The sequence below is a fragment of the Labrus bergylta genome, chromosome 9 (assembly GCF_963930695.1).
Source record: "Labrus bergylta chromosome 9, fLabBer1.1, whole genome shotgun sequence".
In the NCBI taxonomy this organism is placed as follows: Eukaryota; Metazoa; Chordata; class Actinopteri; order Labriformes; family Labridae; genus Labrus; species Labrus bergylta.
The window spans coordinates 4,665,965-4,689,370 of NC_089203.1; the positions used below are offsets into that span (position 1 = coordinate 4,665,965).

The 23,406-nt window shown below is 42.6% G+C and overlaps 1 protein-coding gene across 5 annotated transcripts in view; it reads left to right on the forward strand.

Annotated features, from left to right (window-relative positions):
• tenm2a (teneurin transmembrane protein 2a) overlaps positions 1-23,406 on the forward strand; it is a 222,362-nt gene that overhangs the window by 146,669 nt on the left and 52,287 nt on the right. For 3 of the 5 annotated variants that reach the window (XM_065958515.1, XM_065958516.1, XM_065958518.1), the window contains one exon: positions 16,630-16,861. In XM_065958515.1, the coding sequence (XP_065814587.1) occupies positions 16,630-16,861 (232 nt within the window). Of the gene's footprint in view, positions 1-8,848; positions 9,056-16,629; positions 16,862-23,406 lie in introns of all 5 variants that reach the window. The other 2 variants (XM_065958514.1, XM_065958517.1) reach the window with 1 other exon arrangement.

Below are 23,406 nucleotides of genomic sequence, written 5' to 3' on the forward strand. Positions count from 1 at the left end.
GATTACAAACACAGATATAGCTTTTCCAGATACAATATAAATCTATGGAGGTCTCTCGCCAAAGCTGCAAGCTTGCAAGCTGCAGGTTTTCTGTTGTGTTGTTAGTGTCTTCACTAAGTGCCAAGAAACCAAGTGCCAGCACCAGTCATCAAAGACCTTGTCCATATTTCACACTCAACCTTTCGTTCAAGTGAGAAAATATGGCAGCAGCAGTCTAGTTTGGAGCACAAAATCTCCTTCCAATTGTGTGAAACAGGAATTTACCGCAACTAAAAATGATTTTGCCTGGCCCTTGTATTCATTTTATTCATTGTTCCACATTGCACGGTTGCTGTCACTGTATTTTATCATTTAAATAACAAATTTGGAAATAATTAGGTGGCATTTTTTTAAGCTTATTTCTTTAAGTATCTTCTCTGTCGCAATAAATTACTCCATTTTGTCTGGTTCTTTGTACTCCATTATAATGGTTTATACTTATATGTTTTTATTTTAGTGCTGATTTATATTTCATTGTTTATTCTGCCCTCATGATTAAAAGTACATATTTTCCCCTGCTGTCAAATTGATTCACAAATAGACATGCATCATTAAAGAGAAGCAGCAAAAAGCCATATGTATCCTTACAGATTTTGTACATTACTCACACACAAACACATAAACAGATAATTTGCCCTCAGCAGATCTCCTCTTCTCAGCTGTTACAGGGCATGTTCAGAGGTAATGGAAGGCTGAGGGGATAGGTGTCTCTCTGTGCATCTGGGGTGGATGCTGATCTGTGTGTGTGTTTGTGTGTTCTCATGTGCACAAGCTTTTGGATGTGTGTGTGTGTTTGCATTCATGTGGAAGGAGGAGGCTATTTATTTTGATTGTTTTCAATGAGGGTCCAATGTGTAGAATCCATAACAATACCATCAATCCACATCAGCAGCCGCAACATGGATGTAATTTATATGGTAATGCAGGCTCCATGGTTGCCCCAAGTTACGCAGTGGACATTTCTGACAATGGACGGCATGGGTGTGCAGTGGCATCCTAATGTTATATGTACAGCCATGGACACACACACACACTTTAACTTCTCAACAACAGGAAGGCATGTTTCAATTAGTAGATGCAGATAGGCGCTGTGTGTGAGTGTGTGTGTGTGGGTCGAAAGGTTGAGTGTACCACTCCATGTCAGCTTGTGTCTGCCCTCATCTCGCCTCCTCACTGACTAAAAAAAAAAAAAAAAACAGCCACTCGAGGAGAGGAGATGAGTGAGGAGCGACCTTTTGAACCAGATATTTGGATGACTCAGAGATGATCCGCACGAGTTCCTGCGGCAGGTTTCTTTCATTGCAGCAGTGCCGTACCAACTTACACTGTAGGTGTGATTTAGTCTCCATTGTCATGTAAAATGCTGCAACCATCAAAGCAGTTCTGAATGTTCTCATTCAGATAAGGCTGTCATTCAACTCATCCTCACCTTGCCCTTCTTTTATAAGTTCTATGCAGATCAGTCTGTATTGGTTCTCAGTTATCGCCCATGAATCCACAGAATATGAAGGTCAAAGCATATTGTTGAGAGGCAACTCATCATCGGAGCGGTTCACTTGGGAACCGCCTCTCAGTCAGTGGGTGCCATCGTCAGCATTAGTGGGGTTTGATTTGTGATTGAAAAGACGGTGGAGGCGAAGGTTCCCAGCCTTTATCTATTCATCTCGCTTCACACGGTACATGTATTTAAAAAAAATTCTTACAGAGAGCTCTTTCAAAGATTTCCTTCAAAGGATTCCTTTGGTGCACATATACTGTTGAGCTACTGTTGGCTGTCATTTTCCAATGTTGATATTGTAAATCAATCATCTATGAGCATATTGTAAGACAGGGTTATTAAATAAAGTGGGCTGGTATGTAGAGGTGAAACAAGATTAGAAAGAGTCAATACACCTGTTTGGACATTAGCCTCATAGGTTATTTCCATCAGAAGAGACTTCATTCAGAGTTTAAAGTTATTATTTAACAGATTAGGAAAAGATAAATGTGCAGTGTGTATGCAGATTAGACTCCATCAAGATGACTTCATGCACTCAGAGGGGTGATGAGGCCGACAGCAGGGTAGGATCCCCCCTATGGAGTCTAGACCCTGGTGATGGTGGTGACAGAAGAATGCAGGATGTAATGAGGAGCTGGTTTCTGAAGCTGTATCTGAACTCTGCTGAGCTGCATTTGCAGAATCGAACTGAAATGACAAACTGACTGTGGAAGAGAGAAACAGATTTTTAAATTTGACAGCAGCAGGAAGATTGTATGAGAGAGACTGTGACAGAAACTGGTTTGTTGATTACTGGTTTCGCCAGAGCAGGGGGACGGAGGAAATGGTAGAGGGGGAGTGGCTAAATGAAAGAATTAAAAATGGATGACTGGTGAGTAAACAGTACTTCCTGTCTATACTGATGCTGAGCTCCATATCGACCATTCACATCATAACCAGCCAGTGAGTTAACTTACTTTTGCAGTTAACAGATATTTTGGAGTTTGGACTAATTTGAAAAAAATATGAATATATTATTTTACCAAAAAAATTAATCCTACATTTTCACTTGAAAACTTTGTCAAATGATTTAGAGTCAAATAAAACTGTAAACTAACAGAATTTTTCACTGAATAAATTGTTAAATTAATTCACTTTAATGGTGTATAACTTTCTGAACTAGTAAGCAATAATAATATTTCAGGAGTTTAAATGATTACCCGAACAGAATGCTAAACAGTTTCAACAGCTAGCTTAAATAATGGATAACGGTCACCAGAGTTAGCTTAAAGTAAACAGCTGAAATATGTAGGCCCAGTTGAAAGTAATGGATAGTCTTCTGAAATGGTGAGCTAACACATTCAGTAAAACGTTTATTAGGTTGGCTAATAAAGATAAAATAGCAAGCTCAAAATGTAAATGTAAAATAATTGTTAGCTAAAGTAATCGGTTAGCATTTGAAAGAGTTGGGCCTTGCAAAAAAAAAAAAAGAGGGGCTAAAATAGGATGCTAAAAAATTCAATAATCATCTTAAAGTGAGAAATATATGATTTGTATGTTGTTTAAAGTGGTGGAAATGATAAGTTAAAGTATTAAATGGGTAAATGTAAAAAAAGGGAAACATGGTGAAATAGTTAGCTTCAAGTAAGGGGAGAAGTGTAGAAATGTGTGCTTAATGGAATAGATTCATGGCTGAAAAATGATTCTGCGGTGTTAAAAATGTATTGTAAATATCAGTTGTTATTTCATTATAATGTTGAAACACATCCAGCCTGCATCATGGCTTTGTGTGGTTCTGCAGGTGTATTGATATAACAGGGCTCTACAGCAAAAGACACATACTTGGGTTTTCCTATAACAAACAGGGTGTGCTACTTTAGAAACAATCCAAAGGTATTTTCAGCAAGAATCTGTAAGTACTTCATAGAGGGAGTCTGACTCATAATCCTGGAAGAAATATAGAACCTGAAAGTGAACAATGCTATGATGTAGAACAAAACAGTGTGACGCTGTGAGTGAGGATAGCATCTTTCTCCTGGCCGGAAGGCGTCCTCACCCTGTGCGGAAGGCTGTTTGTGTGCTGTGTGTCTGTGGAGGATCTGCCTGTTTGGGAAGTGGGCCTTCATATAGTTTTGGATTGATAGAGTGATGCAGGCGTGATGAAAGAGAGAAACGGAGTGCGAGCAAAGGAGAGCTGCGGGCCAGAGAAGAACCCAGACACTCTGTTACACATCAAAGAAAGAGCCGGTGATACAATCATCTCTTTGGGCGATGACAGCCCAACTTTATTAATTAAAACACGTCTGTTGAATCATCCTCTCATCTCCGCCGTCTCTCTCTACTCATTTTATCACTCGTCTTCTGCGGTGGCACTGATTGCGAGAGGAAAGAAAAAATGAGAGGGAGGGATGTAGGATAACACATTCTAGGTATCAAGCGGGCGAAATTCAAAACATTCCTCGATAGGCTGTGACATCCATTTGTTGCTCGCACATGCCGACAACAACAGGTGTGCGTCTTGTCACAGTCGAGCTTAATTTGAAAAAAAAAAGAAGATAAATTGGAATGAATGAGAGGAAAGAGGAGGCGAGGATTTGAGAAATAAGGGGGACGGAAAGGGGAAACAGGAAGAGAGATTAGATGGAAGAGACAGTCTGCACTGTATAGATAAATAGAGAAAAGGGCCCATTGTGTCAGCAGCTGTCATCACTAAATAGCCCTCAGATCACTGTCAAACACTATAGCTCACTCGCACACACACACACACACACACACACACACACACACATACTGTATATGTGCATACTCACACACGCACACACATGCACTGACTGACAGCTCCCCCTCAGTCCAACATCTGTGCTGACAGCAGCCATGGTAATGAGTCTCTGCATGTGCCAGCATGGGTGTGTCGTTTTCTTTTTCCTCCTTCTTCCTCCAAGTCATTTCACGTCTCCCTTATCTTGTTGTCCCCCCCCCCCTTTCCACGCCGTTATTTCCCATCATCTTAATAGAAGATCTTGCTGATCGACTCACCAGCATGAGCAACATGTGTAGCGACTAAATGAGAACGACACCAAGTGTAAAGTTGTGTAGTAGGTCGATGAGTTTTTTTGGGGGGAGTTTTTTTTTTTTCCCGCTATCCAGGTGTGCTGTATTTCACGTTGAGGTGTGGAGAAGGGGGGGGTGAAAGAAGGGAGAGATGAAGCGATGATGAATGGCTCTCGTTAGAGGGGTAATTTGTCTCTCCTTGTCTGACTGGGCTCCAGCTGTCGCTCCATCCCTCGCTCCAATCCACTCTCCTCGGCCTACCACTCCTCACCTCAGCCAGATGGGTGGACGGATGGACGGAGCGGGCGAGGGAGGGAGAGAGACAGAAATAGAGACAAGGACGAGTGGAAGAGAAGTTACTAAGCTGTCAACAAGCGGAATTATGCTTGATGTATAATACCATTTCATGGTAAAGAATGGATTACACAAAGATCATATGGAGACAATTCAATAGAGATTATATACAATAAGACAACAGGCATGTATGACTCATACGAGCGAGTCCTGGTGCTCACACAATACGCCAATGATGATAGCGTTTCTTTTTGCATTGTTAGACATCATCAAGGGACTCTGCTAATGCCTTCAAGACAATGCCACAGTGTTAAGATGACTACTTTTTTTCCCCCCATGATACACTTATTTTTCACACTAATCAACACTTTTTTTGCGAGAGAAGCGTGGATTCAGCGAGCGCGAGACGGGCACAGGGAGAAGGACTGAGAGATGTGTACAGATGGCCGGGCGGGCGGCACACAAAAAGTCGTCAAGAGAACCACATGAACTCTTTGCTAAGTCTTTGTTCTAATAACACAAAGCAATTTCCACTGACCTTTCTGGAAATGTAGCGGGCAGAAATGACTGAGTTAAGGATGCCCCACAGCATAATTGCTAAGGAGATTAAAGTTCCCTTAATTGCTTTTGGCCAACTAGTGCAATTTTTCCTTTTTTGTAATTAAAGTGATTTAAAATATTAATATCCACACTCACATGCACATACGCATAACCTTCTGTGCAGGAGCTCACACATACACAAATTGCGCAGTAAAAGCATGCAACAGCGATAAAACAATCTTTAAGTTGTGCAGCCCCACACACACACACACACACACACACACACACACACACACACACACACACACACACACACACACACACACACATACACACACACACACTCTCTCTCACACTCACACACACTCTGTAATTTACGTACATATTTCCTCCCCTGTTGTAACCAATAGCCTCATTATAGGTCCGGTGAAATATGCAAATAGCTCGATCCCTCCTCGCCATCAATTGAAGTGAGTGATCGATTCATTTAGATCAATCGCTTTCTTTCTTGTCCCCCCCCCCGAGTGTCCGTGGCCTATTCCCTCTGTACCTCTTCATTTATTTTTCTCATGTCCTCCATCTTCCTCTGCTCCGTCCCCTCTTATTGCCTCCTCCCCTCCTAATTATCCTCCTCTATTGCTTTCCTCCCCGTTTTTTTTATTTTATTTCATCGGCAAGTTTTGTCAGCTCATATCTTCTCGTCTGTCCTGTTTTCCCCGTTCTCTCTCGCTCGCTCTCTCTCTCTTTCTCTCTCTCTCTCCATTCCCCCAGTCACCCCTTGTGACCTCGTCCTCTCTTCCCCCTCGCTCCATCCTTCTCTCTCCCACCATCTCTCACTGCCGCTCTCCTTCCCCCCCCTTGTGGGAAACAGTGTTTGCTTTGCCATTGTTTATCCATTTTTCTCTGTTTGCGCTGATGAGATTGACCGGACACAAACAAACAAACACACACAAACACACACACACACACACACACACACACACACACACACACACACACACACACACACACACACACACACGCACACATACGCACACATACCTAAACAGAAGACAAGTCTAGCATTTCTCTGGGGTGTAGTTAACGTGGGGCTGTAGATCGATTCTAGCTCTGGTTTCCATGACGCAAAGCTCTAAGCTGGAGCAGATTGGACAGCAGGACAGAGGCATCACTCTGCCTCCTTTTCTATCAAATATATCTCTATAATGCCACAGCGGCACTTAGACTCAAAAGTGTATCTTCTGTGATTAATGGGCTCCATTTCTAGGCAGCATAGATGGGCAAGTTCGCCAACAACTATGTCCAAGCACTTTGTTTCCTAAATGATCTCTACGTTCATCCCCCCCCCCCCCCTCACCCTGCAGGTTTCCCTGATGCAAGCAATATTGCACAGTACGGATAAAAAGCGGCCCATCTATCACGGCCTTCACACATTTTGATTCCTATCAATACTTTGTGATGGGAAGGTGAATGCTGTCAAATTACAATCACAGCACATCTGTATTCTGAAGGATGTCAGGAAGAAAAAGTCTGATGATAAATGTTCTGCTATCTCGCCTTTTTCTCCCTCAAGGTCTCACAAGCTCTTCTTCCTTTTGTTGTCCTCTCTTCAGTCTCTTTTTTGTTCTGGAAAAAAAAGGTTGAAAGAAGAAGCAACTTAAGACTTTTCATTGCTACTTCTTAAGTATAGAGAGGCAATAGCGAGAATGGGTGAAGTTTGTTCAACTAAGGCTGAATTCCCTTCTTTTCTCCCGCCCTCTTACATTTTTACTTTGGAATTTGAAGGACACGGCATCACACAAAAAAAAGAAAACAATGTTTATTTGTAAAGCTGTGTAAAAAGAACACAGTGTGGGTGCCTCAGGCCATCATTTAAAATGTAGAATCAGGAGGAAATAAGTGATTATCCGCATGTCAGAGTGTCTTTTTGGTCGACTTTCTAATTAGTAGTTATAATAACCTGAGTCCTTCGGTGGATTGGCTGGACTCCGTGGCCTCATTCTTACCATATTGTTGATTGATTGAGCTGCAAATATGGCAGACATAATTATTCTATATTTTGAGCCGTCTCCAAATAGAAATTATTAGATTTGTCTTTGTCCTTGATTCCAAACCTTTGGAGAGTCGGATGAATTCTCTCCATCCCTCTTTTCTCTCTCTCTCTCTCTCTGGTGGATGGGACAGCCTGATTGTGTCCACGCGTCCCATGGCTCACACTATTTAAAGACTTGGCTGTTCACTTTCTTTTGTCTTACCCATGTAGAGGACAATCGTACAATGGGTACAATGTTACAATGTAGGTCCTCAAGAAATTCTTATCCCACCGTTTCATTGACAAGACAATGTTAGTTTTAAAGGAAACATATCTTGTTCTTCCTGCGCCAAAATCTGCAGTCCAACACAATCAGGATCCGGCTTAGTCCGGTGCTTTATTTGGTCGGACAGGCTCATAGCGTCATATGATTCAAATGTTTTGATAGAAAGGGCTGTTGATATGTTCACAGACCTTTCTCTGATAAATAACCATAATTTGGAAAAAGTGGCATAGACCCGCTCTAATATTTGTGTTAACAGTAAAGTACGACAGATAAATGATGGGAGCTCAGTGCTGGATTTTCTTTTCCTTTTCAGTGGTATGAACTGTATAAAAGCGTCTGAATGAATAGAATGTTAAAACTAAGCTAAAATGACTTAATTTTTCCGACTTAGGGTTACATGCAAGCGGTGAATGCCAGTAATGTTTTTACAGGTTCTGGGGCTTTTTTTTTTGAGCAAACCTTTCTCTACTCGTCTTCATTCTCAGAAAGCTTGTGTTTGTATTGAAGCAACATGTACCAGAGGTCTGTTCCAACCAGGAGACATGATTAACTTCCAGTAGAGCACACTTTTTTTTTTACATCAATCCACGGTCAAATGTTTTGTGTGTGAGTTCACCCAAATTATAAAAGGTAAAGACACTTTCGTACCTACAATACATCATGCAGACACTTTTTTTAAATTTCATGTTACAGTACCAATCTGAGATTTATGCACCACTTGTGTCTATTTTCTACTCAAAACACCAAACGAACATCTGAGACATTTTCCACACAAACACTTTGCCCCAGTTACTCTAGAAGTTGCTGTCAACGGTTTTCACAGCAACTATTTTAGATTTTGAGATATTAAACTGTTGATATTTTTATTCTTCCCTGATGTATTGGGAAGTAGGCTGAAATTTCAGAGACAATTATCTTTGGAGTAAAAATAAAAACAAAACTATCTGCATGGTTAATTTATTTTTTTGTGGCTAAATGGACCATATAAGGATGAGACCTCAGAAGTTACTTTATCATTGAACCTGCGTTGGAACAGGCCCCTGTATCACTATCAGTCATTGCCATCTGTTTTGTCTAACACCCCCCTCTCCCCTCCTCCCCCCCTTCTTTCTCTCCCTCCATCCTCCAGGTCGCCCACTCCCTCCAACCTCCTCCTCCTCACTGCTCCCTCCGTCCCTTCCATCCTCCTCGTCCGTCATCCACCACCCCTCCCCTGGCCCGTCTCCTCCGATCAGGGAATGCCAGGTGCCCCTGCTGGAGAAAAACTCCAACCACTCTCACCTGGAGCCCCACCCCGAGGACTCATACATGCTCCGTGCTCAACCCTCCTCAGCGGGTAAGAGAGCTCTCCATTCATCCGCCCCTTTAATTCCTTCCATTCCTGCATCAGTCAGTGATCCATCACCTGGTCTCTGCATTACGTCATCATGTGTCCACTTCCTGATCTGATTTGGTCTTCGCTCAGTAAAATGTCAAGCCGTCCGCTTTGATTTAATGTCACATCTCATTCTTTGAGCCATTTATTTTCTGCGTTCTTCCAACTCAGCATTTTTATCCAGGATGTAAAATAACAATTGTTTACATTATGAAGGATCAAAAACTAAACTTAGAGGTATTAGGCAGATATAAACAGTCAGTTTGGGAAGTTGTGGTTTAAAAGGAGGAGAAATTAAACTCTTAAATATAACTCTGTGTTTTATGTATGTATGTTCTTTGATGGGATTGTCTGTTTGGACAATAACGGTGCTGTGAAAAAGAAATTCCCCATCAGGACAATAAAGTCTAAAGTCAAAATTTGTGACTCTTAGGCAGAAAATTCTGCCAGCACAATCGAAACGTAACATAAATGAAATTTCCCTCTGTTCTTAATCTTAGTTTTTCTTACTCACATAAAAAAAGCCACATTTTGAGCTGCCGATTGATAATCTGTTAATGGTTTACATCTAAAGCCTCCCACCTTTGTCATCTTTCGCGTGACAACAATGATGCAAGTAAGAGCAACCACTGCACTCTGCAGAGAACAGATAGGTTGCCACTGAGTAGGTGTGTTTGTACTTATTTTCCATATGACATTAATAATCCACTGGAAAGTGAAAGGTAAGGGGATAATGAATTTTAAGTGCCGGCAGGAGGATCACTGTGGCAGAGACACACTAGTTAGTTTCCCCGGCTCTGAGCTCTCTCTTTCATCACTGGAGTCTCTCTCTCTGGCTGTTACAGTGTGCTTATATCAGCACCTCACATCCATTCCTCTCGCCCATATCTGCAGTGATGAGTCTGTTCATCAGCATACACATTTATTCTCAACAATTAGCTACTTTGGGCCAACTCTGCCTGCCTCTCCTTCCCTCTCTGCCTCTATTTCCCGCTCTTCCCCTCGTTTCTCCATTCCTCTGTGCATCTGCACTTGTAATCAGCAGATATATTTAGCAGAGGCCTGATGGGAGGGAAGGGGGTGGGCAGAGAAGTCCTAATGTGATTTTTGGTGGAATACAATCTATTGTTAATGGCGTTAGGCTCTCCTTTGATCCAGTATAAATCTTCATTAGGGAAGGCCCGGGTCCCAGGTTCAAGAGCAACGTGATTAGGAGGCTTTTAAAATGACGTTACATCAGCCTTCTAATTGGTTTACTGTTTGCTGGGGCAACATCAATCATTAGCCCAGTAACCGCACAGCAAATAAATTCACTCTGCCACTGACACCCTAATGGCAGACACTGGCAAAGAGGGAGAGTGAGGCTCGCAGGCACACTCTCTCTTCCTCTCATTCTTGTTCGCATACACCCACACTTTCTGTTCTGGGGCTTCTTTCAGTCTCTGCTGAGCGTGAACACACAGACAGCGAGCAAAGAGACAAAGAAAGCAAAAAAAAAAAAAACGACAGACGCAGGAAAAAGAGGCACAAAGAGGCAAATGGGAGCAGAGATAGAGAAAGCCAAACTTTGACTTTTGAAGTTGTTTAATGAGACATCTTGCATAAAACAAAATCAAAGTACAGAAAGAAAATATTTAATCCAATGCGCACCAGTAAAAATAGATGGAGAAAGCGACTGAAGGGGAGTCGGAGACCTAAAGACATAGGGATATAAAAGGGAAAAAGGAGGGATGTGAACGACATGTGATAAGCTGATGAGAGCTTAGAGGGTGAAAAAGAGATATTTGGATGAAGGGAGAACAACATTGGGATGAAATTGCAAATTGCCACATTTCCCAGCCAGGACTGCTGAACTAATGGGTGCAGAGAGAGTCCTTGGCTTTGGGCGTCCATTAAAATCGACCTAAATGAGTTTAGAGTGGCAGTCTGGCACTGCATAAACACACCCTGGCATGAAGGAAGACACAGGAAGGAAATAAAACACCTTTAACCCTGCACTGTTTATGCATGTGCTGTGAGTGTATGCCTGTCTGTGTGTGTGCTGTTTGTGTGGTCCTGTAGAGAATGGACGCTGGGCAGGAAATGAGCCTTACCAAGCCAGGCAGAAACTGACCACAGCGAGATAATCCTCAGGAAGCTGCATGCTGCTTATATGTGTATGTGTGTGTGTGTGTGTGTGTGTGTGTGTGTGTGTGTGTGTGTGTGTGTGTGTGTGTGTGTGTGTGTGTGTGTGTGTGTGTGTGTGTGTGTGTGTGTGTGTGTGTGTGTGTGTGTGTGTGTGTGTGTGTGTGTGTGTGTGTGCGTGTGTGTTTGTGAGTGTGTTTGTTTGTTTGCATGCTTGTGTGTGCGTTCCTGTAAAGTAGTCCACCATTACCTAAGCTAACAGGTGGACAGACATGACTTGTGTTCCTAGTGAAGCGTGACAGGTGAATGGGAACGGAACGCCGTTGCCGAGGTTTGGCTGGGAATTGGGTCTGCGAATGTTTATATGGGAATACTGTCTGGCTCGGAGCACCTGTCTGGGAACGCTCCCCCAGAAAACACAGGGGGGCGGGGGGAGCGGAGACGGCCAAACGGAGCGTGGCGGATCACTCCTGGAAAGAGCTAGCGTTAGCGCTGTCTCTGTCCATTCATTATGCATAGGGAATGCTAAGCTATTTTTAGCCCAGGCGTCATCTAAAGAGGCTAGCTATCTGCTGCCCCGAAAAGCCACCTCAAGTCACTGCCGGAGCCATGAATGTTTAATGGCTTTGTTGAAACAAATCTACAGAAACAATGGCACAACAAAGAGGCGTCCCCTTCATCTGCTCTAATGTTATTCTCCCTAATGGTGCTTATGTAAGGCTGACATTTGCGTAACAGTGGGATGTTTTGCATGGAGTGTGTGTGTGTGTGCATGTGGATTAAATGCACACAATCGTTTCTGCTCATAGAGAATGTTTGTTTTTAGGTTGAATTTGATGACGCAGATTATTACCTCCTAATGAGGGAAAGTTGAAGAGGCGTTGTGTGTATGTGTTTTGTGTGTGCGTGTGCATGTGCAAAATGTATGTCTTTAAGTTTGTCTTTCTCTCTTTGGTGCCTGTATGTGTCTGTGTACGTTTGAGTACAATAAAAAGTGTTTGTGCAAATTAAGCCCCTTTTTGTCAGCACATGCGTGTTTGTATATACGTTTCACCTCGAGCTCTCCTTTCATTGTGCTCAGCTTCCGAGCAATGAGAAGAATGACAAACGAGGGGCATGTGACATTCTGAGGCAGAGGACATAAGAAGCTGCTGCACATGGGAATATACTGCCTTAGACACAGGGAGCATAGCAATTAACATGGAGAGAAGGTGCATGAAAAAAACAATGGAGGGTGGTGATTATGAAAAAAAAAACGGGATAAGAAGCAGTGGATTAAGGGGTATGGAATAAAGAGATGGAGAGAGAGAGAGAGAGAGAAGGACGGAGGGAGGAGAGGAAGCAAGAGGTGGGATCTGAGCCCTGCGATGATCTCTTTTTAACTGCTGAATGGGCATTTCTCTCCTATACACACATTCACACACACACACATAGATGCACATCCTGCCCTGTGACTTTTCTCTGTTAACCACAGAAAATGTCAATAAACAGTTTGCCCATCCAAGGCAGCAAAACAAACTGCCCTGGTGGGTTTCCTGCTGTCGGCCACATAGACTCACATGTGCACACACAGCTAGCGTTTTACAATATAGAGCAAGTCCCTGCCTCTCACTGATGTATCTCTTTGTTCTGTGTGTGTGTGTGTGTGTGTGTGTGTGTGTGTGTGTGTGTGTACAGTATGTGAGGCAGGTAAGCAGACCGGGCTAATGCTCCTCTGCTGAATGCGGCTCATTTGAATTGGCCAGCATAATGAACTTCCAGGATTTAGCCTGAGCCAAAAACCCAGCAGCTCACAGGCAGAACGTCCCCTCTCTCCAGTCACACGGGGGACTCTGGACGGAGTAAAGTGGGTCAACAGTCAGAAAGGCTCTGTGGCTGTGGAAAACAGAAAGATCTTTTCATGATCACTGTTTACCCACACTTGCGAGTAAAAAGAGTCAGGAAATAAAGGAGCAAAAGATAAAGTGGAATAAAATGTGATCTGCCTGGCTGCTCCCTAATTGCTCTATTTGGTTGCTGCATGTTTTGTCTTTTATCAGCCTGTGTTCCCGGTAAAAACGGTTGTACCTATTAGCCTACCTGCATGATGTGCTTTAGCAGCCGGACAATTCATCTGCCCCTCTCTTAATTTAGTGGATGCATTTGCCTCCGGCCTACTCATTACCGTGCACTTCCTCTTTTTGAACAGTTAGTCAGATTTGTGTTTCTGTGGCCAAAACTATTTGTTAAGGAGTCCTCGGCGCACATTTAAAAAAAACTTGCACCTCCATAGCTGCTCAAGCAGACCTCACATGGCTCTGTATTTGTGTTTTCTCTGGCAAGCTCTAAATCTTATTTTTTATGTTTCTGAAGTCTACATGAAAATGAATTTCTTTGACATCGCTCTCCTCTGCTGTAGCAGAAAAAGAAAGCAATTTATCTCTGATCATACGTTTTTCTTTTAATTCTACCAGAGGCTGAGTGACTTTTGGAAGAGTAAAAGTTATTTTTCAGTGTGTGTGTGTGTGTGTGTGTGTGTGTGTGTGTGTGTGTGTGTTTGTTCAAAAACAGTAAACTCTAGTGATGAGTCATTTATGCACTTTATTCTGAAAACATGAATTCAATAAAGAACAGAAATCCAATCATTTTCTATCATGTCGCCGTTGGATTTAGTTAACCTGACAGTACTTGACTGTACTGCCAGGCCCAGGAGGCTATAAAGAGAGAAACTACATTGAATTACCAGCAGTACTTTCCTCTGCTTTACATTTTTCTGACATTATAGTCACATGTAATACAGTTGGCTGCTAGAAGATAGATAATGGCATTTCAGTTTCTTTCTTCGAAGGGAAATGTTAAAATCTTCATTACAAATACTATGTAGATGTGATGGGATGTGATTAATGTTAAACAATATACTCTCCCCAAGATGCTGCTTTCCTACACATGTGCATGTGCACAGATGGACAGAAATGCCCTCTCACTAGAGGAGCCTTGCACACACACACACACACACACACACTCAGCAGTTCAGGAAAACTATGGCTACAAAAACATGTATTCTTCTTCCATGCAAGGTGTGCTATATATTATTCATTTGAATTTGAATGAAGAAACTGTTTAATATTTATAGCAGGAAAGTGAACAAAGGAAATGCATGCATTTTTTTTCATGCACAGATTTAAACATTTGCGACAGCGAGGCAGTGTGTGAGCGTAGGACCTCTTACTCTTATTTTTTGCTTCTGACCACGTCCGTACTCACTCATGTATGCTTCCTTACATTTTTCCTATTCCAATGTTTCTATGCTAAGAGTACTGTGTTTATGGGATAGGCTACAGAAGACGCTGTATCACATTTACATTGTGAATGGTAGAGAAAGAGGTCAAATGTATTTATAAAGTACTTTAACAAAAGTATTTAATGGAATTGCTTTACATCTCAGCTCAAACAAAATGCAAATAATAGCAAGATAAAAGAGCAAGATAAAAAAAAACTATAAAGAAATGAGGCTGTATAGGAGGAGAGAACAACACTCTCTGCATACTTAAATATCAATTTACAATCTGCATGTATGTTTGCATATGGGAGTGTGTGTGTGTGTGTGTGTGTGTGTGTGTGTGTGTGTGTGTGTGTGTGTGTGTGTGTGTGTGTGTGTGTGTGTGTGTGTGTGTGTGTGTGTGTGTGTGTGTGTGTGTGTGTGTGTGTGTCTGTCTCTCCCAGGAGCATCTTTGCATCTGCAAACAGATGTTTTGTGTCTCTCCCGTGTCACAGAGGTCAGGCCCCTCCATCTTTCGCTCGTCTCCCACCCCTCTTCTCTCCTTTCACATGCAGCTGTTCTTCTGGGCCATGTGGGTGACACCTGCGTCCCAGTGGCGGCATGAATGAATCAGGTCACCTTACAAACTGGTCGCCATTACAGCTGGCGATGCAAGCGAGCTCACTGCACCCTACATGTTCCAAACACCCATCTATATAAAGTAAAACGGGAGAAAGATGGAAATTAGCTTACAAGAGACAAAGCTATACATTCACTTAAAGCATGCATGTTGTTGCTGTGTGAATATATGTTCCCTTCTTACAAGTTTCTATGATTTATGCCTTTTAGGAATAGATGAATTACAAATTTCAAAGCCAAATAGTGGACAGGTAGAGTGTGACACATCCACTCATCTCTCGCATACTTCTTTTTTCTGTAATTCAAGAGGAGATGGTGAATGAAAGAGGGCAAGCATGATTCTCCAGCTTGACATAACAGTTCCTTTAAAAAAAAAAAATCACCCCAAACATACATGTATGTGCATTTGTGTTCAAACTGCATCCTTTGATCAGTACGAGGAAGGCGGCATGCAAACAAAATCATTGTTATTCATTTTTCGCTAAGATGTCCACAGTACAACATGAAAGAGTGGTGAGTTGCACTGATAAAAGAAAAAGCAGAACTGTTTGTAAAGCCAGGATTCAAAGGCCAAATGCAGCATCATGACTCTGTGCGTATTTCAACAATCCCAACAATTGTGTTCAGGAGGCATTAGAAGGGGGATATGGACAGTTTGGTTGTGGCTTGTGAAGTGATTTGTGTGTGAACAAAAAGTATGCTAATGCACAAGAAGTGATGCAACCGTGTCAAGCTCTCCTATTATGTCTAGTATTTGGTTTATTGATTTTCTTGTACGAACCCACACACACACACACACACAAATGCTCTAGACAAGCTCACACCCCCCACGGATTCATAGAGAGAGAGAGAGACAGAGATATAAAGGTGATGTGTGAATGGGTGTTCTTGTCTGAGTCATCCCGGGTTTGTTTTTCAGCTCTCTCACTCAACAGTCCATTAGCTCAGTGTTGGAAGGGCTGGTATTGGATTCTAGCTGACATGTTCCCCCAAGTCTGAGAGCAAGAGATGAGGGCACACGCTGTGCTGAGTGCTCTAATACTGCTCAAACACACACACACACTCACTTACACACACTCACTTTCTCTAGTCTTTTTACTACTTTCTTGAGCGAAAACAAGAAAGCAAGGGTGAAAGTGGAAGAGGAACAAGAAGTGGCTAAAAATAAAACTGACAGAATGTGGAAGAATGTGAAACCAAAATCATGTTTCTGTTTTGCTTGAATTTCTTTGTAAAATAAGATCGACCGTCTGGAAGATATGCCCCCTACTCTGACAAAATGTTTGTTGATACAAAGGTAGCACATAATGGAATGTATTTGCTTGCCGAATAGGTTTTGTTCTTTTGGTATACTGAGCAATGAAAGCCAAATATAGAGGAGAAGGTTGTAACCCCGAATTTGAATTATTACTATTTGGAAATAAATCGTTTACTCCTGTCATCTGAATCTGTCTTTTATTTACTTTACAGAAATGTCACTTTAAAAAAAAGGAATGAAGCACTCAAATTGCTCTGTGTTCTTGTCTTCCTCCAGGGGCAGCCAACCACCACAGTCAGACCACGCTACGGCCTCCACTGCCCCCTCCGCACAACCACCACACCTTATCACACCAGTCTGCAAACAGCCTGAACAGAAACACCCTGAGAGGGGGCCGCAATCCCATCCACGCCCCCGCTCCAGGCCCCGGAGACGGGCCGACCACCCCGGAGTCGGTCCAGCTGCAAGACAGCTGGGTGCTCAACAGTAACGTCCCGCTGGAGACAAGGTCAGAGGAAATGTGTTACAGTTTCTATTTTTCTCTGTTTTTTGCAGTTGTTTACCTGACGCGCTAATACCCAGGCCTACTTACAGTAAAGCACAGCGGCAGAGTAAGCTTTGGCTAATCAATACGAAGGAATGAAAGGTCAGAGCAACGCTGCTTCAACAACATTCTTGTGAGCACAGAGTGATGTTGTCAGGCGGAAACGCTGGAGGAGAAAGAATGAGCTGGAGACAGTGTAGCCTTGGTACACAAAAACATGGAGTTTGTGTGGGAATGTTAAAAATCTCTTCTCAACAAAAGAAAAGGCAATCTACAAAGTCATCTTTGAGTCACTGTAATGCAGCTGTTAATGACAGCGACACAAGAGACACGCGTGTATTCATTTGTTCCATTAGAAATATCCAGGTGATGTTTTTTTGAGTTTAGTTTGCAGGCCTCTTTTGGCTGGAAAGCAAACGGAAATCATGCATGCATGACAGTGAAGCAAGCGTCACCCACAACAGGGATTCCTCAGTTGACATCACCGTGTTGCATTTAGGGTAATTGACATCATTCTGTTTACAGGCAGTGTTCCAACGGCCAAATTATGTAACAAATGAATAAGAGATGAGTAACAGTAGGGACACTTCATGCAAAGCTGAATCATCATGTCTCCGTCCAGTATTATTACCAAAAACTGAACTTTTTATTACTTTCTTTTTTTATTTTGCTCATCTAGACCATTGAGATTTGAATCTCTTGCCACAGGGCGAACTGAACAAGACAGCACAACAGTTTTAGTTTTTCTGCCCACTGCAAATTGAAAAACCCACAGAGGTCAAATGTAATAGTAATTATTCCTAACTTGTAAAAAAGAAATGGATCCCACTCTCTATGACTCAATGAATGAATGGCTTTTCCACAAGTTTGCTTTGGTTTTATACTTTGGCACTGAATAAAGAGAGGTACAACACCTTGCGATGATGACTGTGCACAAGCAGTTTGTAAATTAAAAGAGTTTAACAAGGCCAATCCAAAATGGTTCATGCTCATTGGATTTTTTTACATTTTAGAGAAATGTAAAGATTTTAGTCTGAAGAGTTGTAAAAGTTTACAGTCTCTGTTAAGTTTGTTGAAAGCTTGTTTAGCGCTGATATTAAATTACATTCTGCCTGACCTGATCACAAGTTGAAAGTGTGACGTTGGACTGTTCACACCTGGCATTAAAATGTGTCCCTACATGTGTCTCCAGTGACCACTTGTGATTGGAACTCACTCCCCCCTCTCTAGATGCAAATACATAGCCCACATAATCTTCATCATGAAAACACACAGCAGTCCTGTAGACATGTGAGAGAGCTGGAGCATATAGAGACCAGAAGAGACGTCAAATCAAATAAAAACGTACTCTGATTATAAGGTCTAATGTTAGTCAACAGCTGTGTGGTTTATCAGTGAGGAAGCTGCATTACAACGTGGAGTAACAGACTTATGATATAATGTCTCCTCGAAGAAACATCTGTATCCTCACAGCGCCGATCTAGTACAGGGCACCACATCTCGCCTGTACACAGTTGTTGTCCTGCATTCTTCCCACCATACCTCTAGGCTGTTCAGGTATGATCCTATTTGGAAAGATAAAATGCACTGTCCCTCACAAATCTAGACATATTCATCCTGTTGTTTTGTGTAAGTACCAAACAAAGCACAAACTACATTTTCAAATGCTTGAAATGACAACATGTCACATGTCAAAGAGAAGGTATTCAAAAGAGGAAAAAAAAAGAATATGTAGCTTGATGTTATTAAAGACTTTGCTCACCTTCAATTTGACCGAGGTAGCAAGTATGGCACCTTTTGCTTCCAAAACCATTTCAGAATATGGTCTGAGTGATCAGATCAAGATTAGTAATTACAGTAATTAATCTAACCTCAGTTTGTTTACACCTGTACATATAACAAAGAGTTCAGTCTAGACCTGCTCTTTTGTCTTTTATTTCTGTCAACTTGTGACCTAAGCACTCAGGACGACGTTAATACAAGGTATTATAAGGGCCTTAGTGCATCAGACTGTAGTCCAGTCTTCTTGTGCAGCCAGGTCATACAGATCCATGTTGTTTATCCCTCTACATATTTCCACACGCCATTGCTTGGCACTGCAACACAGCATGACAGTCTTTGATCGGGAAAAACTAAGAACACATGTATTTCATTAGAACATTTGTACAGAGCAACAGCTTTGTCCTTAAGGAACCTAGATATTTTTTCAGCACATAAATGTAGGGTCTTTGTAATTTATTCATACAAAAGATGAAGGTTACACTGACACGAGTTCATCGTTCAAACTCAAAACTGGAGTATCTTGTACAAAGTGTCACTGTGCGTCTCTGTTCCATCAGTCTGAGCTTTTATATGAGCCACTTGGCCTCTGATTCACAAAATAGTGCTATTCAAGTTCATTCTGTAACTCATTTCAAAGCGCAGTGTACAAAAACCCACCATGTGTCAAAGCTGTTATGCATGCAACTTGAACCAGGGAGCAGGAAATACAAACCATTTCACACAGCCTACACGTGTGCTTTTGCCTGTACACAAAGAACACTTACCAGGCAAACAGAGCATTCATGCAGGGTATTACTATTCATGAGGCATGCGGTGAGAGGGACACTGCCTTCATGCCTGCTAGCATGCACACGCTCTCTGAGCATTTACTCTTCAAGCTGTAGTTGTGTTTCTCCTGCTGGGCGAAGGGCCTTCCAGCTCTGATGGTCCTGTATACGCTCCCCAGAGTGCCGGCCCTTTGCAGTATTTATGAGACCAGGCCATGTTTAATTCAGCCCCACTGATCTCAGGTCTGTGCTCAACCTGTGCTGATGCATCGTGCTGGTTTGTATGATGGGAAAGAAGTAGCGTCATAGTGTTGAACAAGAATACCTTCACCTTTAGATAGAAGCTATTTCCAGTTGTGAATGTTTATCTAGACCTGTGTTGCCATAGTGATGTGTGTGCCATAATACATTTCAGAGAAGCAGACGTTTTTGACTTTCCTCATGTTAAAAATGATGCAGAGATCCAAAGTAAAGTTAGACATCTTTTTTCAAAGAAGATGTTTAAATGTCAACAGATTTGAACAAAGCCACACACACACACACACACACACACACACACACACACACACACACACACACACATGCTGTTGAGCTCTCTGCAGCGCCAGTATTTGGTCATGTTCAGGTGGTGGGGTTGGGCATGGCTCGGAGCCTGTCGCAGTGAATGCAGCCCAGAGAAGCGAAACAGAGTTTTCCAGCTCCACCCTCCAGTCCAGATTGGGACTCCTCCTCTCTGGGCCTCGTAATGGTGGAGGCTGGGTGGGCTGGCTGGAGCTGCTGGAGCTTGTGACTGGGTCAGAGCCAGCCAGGCCGAGCTAGAGAGTCATACCATCCCTCTGCTGGCAGAGCCTGTCCTCCATCTCATTATAACAGGCAGGGAGGAGATGATGATGAGATGATGCATGTGCACATATGAGGGAGGGAGTGTGCGATTGTATGCATTTCTGGGCATGTTTGCAACCAAGCATGTGCATTTCTCTCTGCTCAAGACTGCTTCCAACTGTAATCATATGTAAATTTTGGCATTTGTTGCTCACTCATTACAGTAAATGTGTGTGTGTGTGTGTGCGCGCATGTGTGTGCATGTGTGTGCATGCGTGTGTGTCTGTTTGCACATACGTGTGTGCGCACTTCGGCTTGACCTGATATTGTGACAGCGCTGAAAGGATGAAGATTGATCACCTAAGAACACCCAAGGGCTTGGATGACTGGCACAGAAGGAGAGAGATAGAAACAGATGAGGGGAGGAGGGTGATAAAGAAGAGAAATATAAGTCGGGGTGAGCAAGAGAGAGAGAGAGGCTGAAATGGAAAGGAATGGTTTACGGTAGAGGAGGGAGAGATAAACAGAGAGAGAGAGGTAGAGAAATAGAGTAAGGAGGTGATTGAAGGAGATTGTTTTGGGGAGTGTGTGTGATAGAAAATAGAAAGCCAGAGTAGGGAGATTGGGGCCCATAGAACATGGATACATTTACCGGTGTGAGATAAATGACTATAGATGGCTGCTGCCATTGTGTGTGTGAGCAAGAGCCTGACAGAAAGAAAAAAAAATGCTCTCCTCCCTGTGCGTATGAGTGCACATGTGTGTACATGTGTTGCAGCATTTTGCAAGAAAACACCTGATTTCCAATCGGTCCCTTGGAGCCTTTTGGCTAGCTGATGCCAGGTTCAATCTCTCTCTGTGATCTCAGGACATACCTCTGCTCCCCCTGCTCGCTCGGCTGTTGGCCACAGCTCTAGGAGAGAAATAAGATCACTGAGAGGGTTGCAGCATCTCAATTTATCTGGTCGGAGCAGCGGAGGGTGGGGTGTGCTTGTGGGTTGGTATAGGTTACTTTCAAATGCATTACTGTTGGGACAGATTCAGAGGTGCTACCTGTGGAAAGCAGCGGGGGCGGAGGGGAAGATAAAGGAGTCGGCTGAAGAAAGCAATTCATTCCCAGTACAGTAACTACTACTGGTATATGAGAACTATACAGTAAAAGGGTTTATCAATGAGATGAATTTATATTTGCACAATATATGGTGAACATGATATCCAATATATTCTGTTAAGCCATTATAACAAACACGTTTCTCTTTGAAATGCCTTGTTTAAGTGTTTAATGACTAAAGAGTAATGGTAAAATGAATATTTAAAATATTAACACATACAAATGGTACATGAAGAATACCATCAAGGGTACAGATATTGTTAGAAAAAGGCTTGGTTGAGTTTAGAAATGGCACCAACCACTAGGTTCAATAAGAAGGACATCACATCCTTTGACGTCCAGTAGTAGATGACGTTGCCTTTCTTGGCTCTTAAAGAATTCTCCACCATGACATGTTTGAGTTGAAGGCTTGTATTATAATATCTTCTTCCAAAAACTTAGCAGGGATGTGGCAGCACAGTGGTGCAGTGGTTATCACTGTGGCCTCAGAACAAGAAGGTTTGAACTTTGCATTCCTCCGTGGAGTTTTCATGTTCTCTCCATCCCTGTGTGAGTGTTTCCTTAGATACTCCAACTAACTTTCACCATCAATTGGCAACCTAGAATAGCCCTTAGGTGTTACGGCGAGTGTGAATGGATGTGTCCGCCTCTTAGATTGTCTGGAAACATGTCAAGTGTGTTCCCCTCCATTGGCCTAATTCTGGCTGGGTGGGCTCCAGCCCTCCGAGGTATACGAGTAGATAATTGGTTGGTCCTGAGATGTGCTCAAAAATCACCAGTACAGCTAAACTGACCTTGTGTTAAGTTTTCAGAACTGAATGTAATAAGGGGGGTTTCACACTCTTAAGAAACATTTTCTTGCTTGCCCTGTCACACTAGTATGTACTCCAGCATGCCGGGTTAAAAACATTAAAACACCCAAATGATGGAAGGCTAGTTTGTGTCAAGGTGTCAGCAGTTACCATAGTTTTAGCAATCCATATGGAGATGCTACTGAGATATGTAGCACAGAAACACACACTCTGAAACCCTACAGGCAACTTTGGCTGATGTCAAATTTATAGTAGATAAAGAAGCACTAAGTGTTAAATCCATCACACATCCTGTCCAATCACATCCATGTGTGATACAAGTCCAGCTCGCCATCGAGTAAAATGTGTCTCCGACTGGTGATTATCAAACTAACTTCAACTGACATTGCAACATGCTGCTCTAATGAGTTGTTTGGCGGCGAGCGGACAAGGTGATCAATCGATCAATCACTCGCTGAGATTAATCAAATCCGATCCTGACACATCTCATCCACTTGATGATGGTTTAAACAACCGTGTGACTCATAAAATATGAATACGGCGGCGTGTGATGTGTCACTACAGCTCATTTTCCCTGAAGCTTAAAAAGTCTGACATTATGGTTAATAGAAATTCTGCATATTCCTTTTGACCCTAGGTATTTCAAAGCAATCAACCAGAAGCACTTTTTCCCCCCTTACCACCTTCATATCACACACATTTGGAAACATCTGAAACATTTCTGGATTTGAATACTAGATTGGATGTCTGGTTTATTTTCTGCCTTTTTGCACATATCACTAAGCCTCAGCATTCTTTCCATGTCCCTCTTCAAAGCCACACTCAGCGAATGAATGCCCATTATCCTGCATCCATCTGCCGGTTATTGTTTCCTACTATTGTAGCAGGGAACAATCCTCATGACGCCATCCTCAAGCATTCTCCACTCCCCGAGCTCTTTGTTTCATTCTCAGATCTGACCGTTTCGCAGTCACCCTCCTGCCGAGTCGACCTCCGTTAATTGTTCTCTACCTCTGATGATGATTCTCAGAGTGCTTTCCTCAGCAACCACATGTTTGTGTGAGCTTGTAAAATGACGTGTGTGTGTGTGTGTGTGTGTGTGTGTGTGTGTGTGTGTGTGTGTGTGTGTGTGTGTGTGTGTGCGTGTGTGTACTTTGGGAAGCACGTGTGCATGTCTGCTCAAGGGGAAGGCGAGCTTTGACTTCTTGCTAATTA